This window comes from Nicotiana sylvestris, chromosome 11 (genome assembly GCF_000393655.2).
Source record: "Nicotiana sylvestris chromosome 11, ASM39365v2, whole genome shotgun sequence".
Classification (NCBI taxonomy): domain Eukaryota; kingdom Viridiplantae; phylum Streptophyta; class Magnoliopsida; order Solanales; family Solanaceae; genus Nicotiana; species Nicotiana sylvestris.
The window spans coordinates 90563893-90566315 of NC_091067.1; the positions used below are offsets into that span (position 1 = coordinate 90563893).

The 2423-nt window shown below is 34.8% G+C and overlaps 1 protein-coding gene across 1 annotated transcript; it reads right to left on the reverse strand.

Annotated features, from left to right (window-relative positions):
• Nucleotides 1-200: 200 nt before the first annotated feature.
• Nucleotides 201-1632, reverse strand: LOC104212355 (putative clathrin assembly protein At1g25240). Its single transcript, XM_009761581.2, has one exon. The coding sequence runs from the start codon at nucleotides 1491-1493 to the stop codon at nucleotides 294-296; it is 1200 nt and encodes a 399-aa protein (XP_009759883.1). The 5' UTR covers nucleotides 1494-1632; the 3' UTR covers nucleotides 201-293.
• Nucleotides 1633-2423: the final 791 nt, after the last annotated feature.

The window sequence follows — 2423 nt, forward strand, 5'->3', positions numbered from 1 at the left end:
TAGCTGTATAGACTATCTATTAATTTCTTGATTCGTTTTCCTTATGTGTTTAACTTGTAGCAACTTCATGGGGTCAGCGCCAACCTAATTCTTGTGTGTAGCAGTGCTGCTTTTTAATGAGTACTCTCTGTTGGAAACACTTTCAACAACTCTTTTAACTAAATAAAATCTATTGATACAAATATGTATAATATAGATAATGTTTCTTTAATTTCTCTTTTACTATATCTTAATATTTGTTTCACCAATGCATTTGAAAAAGCCATATCAAGCCAAAAGATGCAATCACCGCGTTACAAGAAGCTAATTAGGTCTGGTAATTCTTGAGGTTTACCAGGTACAATAATGGTAGAAGTAGGAATCAAAGAATTAGTTTCAAAAGGATTAATTGGTGTTGGTGTAACTTTTACTATAGCATGAGAAATGCCATCATTTTGCTTCAAATCTTCATCAAATGTCTCCCAACGATCAGTAATTACTGTCATCAATTTGCTCTGCTCTTCAAGATTTTGATGATCATCACCAGTTTCATGTACCACAATAGCTTTAGTTACTAATTGAGGCATTTGTGAGGCTTTTTCAGAAACCCCATTAATGATTCCCTCAAGTTCTTTAATATCTTCATCTGGTATTTGCTCAACTCTTGGACATTCTGCTGCATTTTTCACCCCAATGCTTCTACAAAGCTCAAAATACAAAGACAATTCTTCCCCTTGAATGGTTGCTTTTTGCACAATCCTAAGTGCCATGCTAGCTTCAACTTTCCCTGCTGAATAAATCCTCAACAAAATTCTAGCAATTCCATTGCATATTCTGCTATAAACGTCGAAAACTTCAATCATAACACAATCCATTGCTTCAAGAACAAGAGGGACAATAGCTGTATGACATAGTGGCCTAATTTCAAGCAACATGTCAAGCAAAAATTGAAGCTTTTGAAGCATGACAAGATCTTGAATCATGGAATATCTTCCTTCAACAACAACATTTTTATTAATGATGCTGTCCAAATTTTGCAGATTCTTCCTTTCTTGCAAATTCATGAAAAGAAGGGAGGATTTCTGATCAAGGTAGGTGAAATAAGCGCGAACAAACCCATTAATCCCCCACATTTTTGAAGGATTAGAATGGCCATCTTTGAAATTTGAAAGATCAAATGGCAATCTTCCAATTCTTTGAATAGCAGGGAGTTTGGAACTATAAACGCCATGCATGAGCATTAAACCTTTAATTGCAACAACCCAACTTTTCGTTTTCTCCATACGTAAAGAAATTGCCCATATAAGAGATTTAAGATGGCTAGGAGATAAACGTAGCCATTTGTAAACACGGTCAACATTCTTCATATCAATTGAGAATTCGTCGTGACTTGTGGCTTTGATTACAGCAGCTTCCATTTCAGGATTTCGAAAAGCTGTTCGTCTTGATAGGCTAGCAAGCCAAAGGCTGTTACGATCTTTGATTAATCCAGAAGCTTTTTTCCATAGCCTCATTGTTGTTGTTGGGTTGTTTTAGCTATATGTTTTCCCCTGCTTTTATTTTCTTTCTCTTTTTGATATTCTAAGTTTGTGATTACCAGTCAAACCATTGGGATCTTTAAGGAATTGGGAACAAAAGAGAAGAAAACAAATGACCCAAAAAAAAAAAAAAAGAAGAGTTGGCTAGTAATGGAGAACCCAAACACATGGCATGAGTCATAACAAGCCGGCCAAAGATATAAAATAAAGGAACCCCATTTTTTGTGAGGTTTGTTAGAATTACTAATTTTGTTCAGTAAACTTCTTCCTTCAATGTTGTGTTTTTTTCTAATTAAAAAATTAATTTGTGTATTTGAATTTTGTTTTATTGTTGTTTCTTTTGTTTGGGTTATCTTTTCTACTTATGCTGGTAGTATTTTTCTTTTCCTTTATAAGACTGTGGTAATAATTTAAAAACTTTGTTGACAAATGTCATAATCAAGCCAAGTAGCATCCCTTCTGAAAGTCATTAGAAAGATGGCAAAATGCCTTGATAAAGTGGCAAAATCCTAGGAGAAATTCAAAAATAGCCAAATTTACAACTGGTCGTTCAAAAATAGCCCAGTTTTAAAAGTAATCGAAATTTAACCACTTTTCATGTAAAGATAAATCTGAGCGAAAACACTGTTCAAAACCCGAAAAATACGCCAGTATATTATGCTGAAATTCCAGCATAAATATACTTGAACTCCAGCATATTATGCTGGAGTTCCAACATAAGTATACTTGAACTCCAGCATATTATACTGGAGTTTCAGGATAAGTATGCCGGAACTCTAGCATAATATGATGGAGTTCCAGCATAAGTACACTAGAACTCCAGCATAATATACTAGAGTTCCAGCAAGTATACCGGTCAAGCACAATATACTGGAGTTTGGAGCACCGGTGCTCCAGTCTCCAGTA

Excerpts from the sequence above, each read along its gene's own strand:
- LOC104212355 (XM_009761581.2), bottom strand. The coding sequence starts at position 1,493 with ATGAGGCTATGGAAAAAAGCTTCTGGATTAATCAAAGATCGTAACAGC.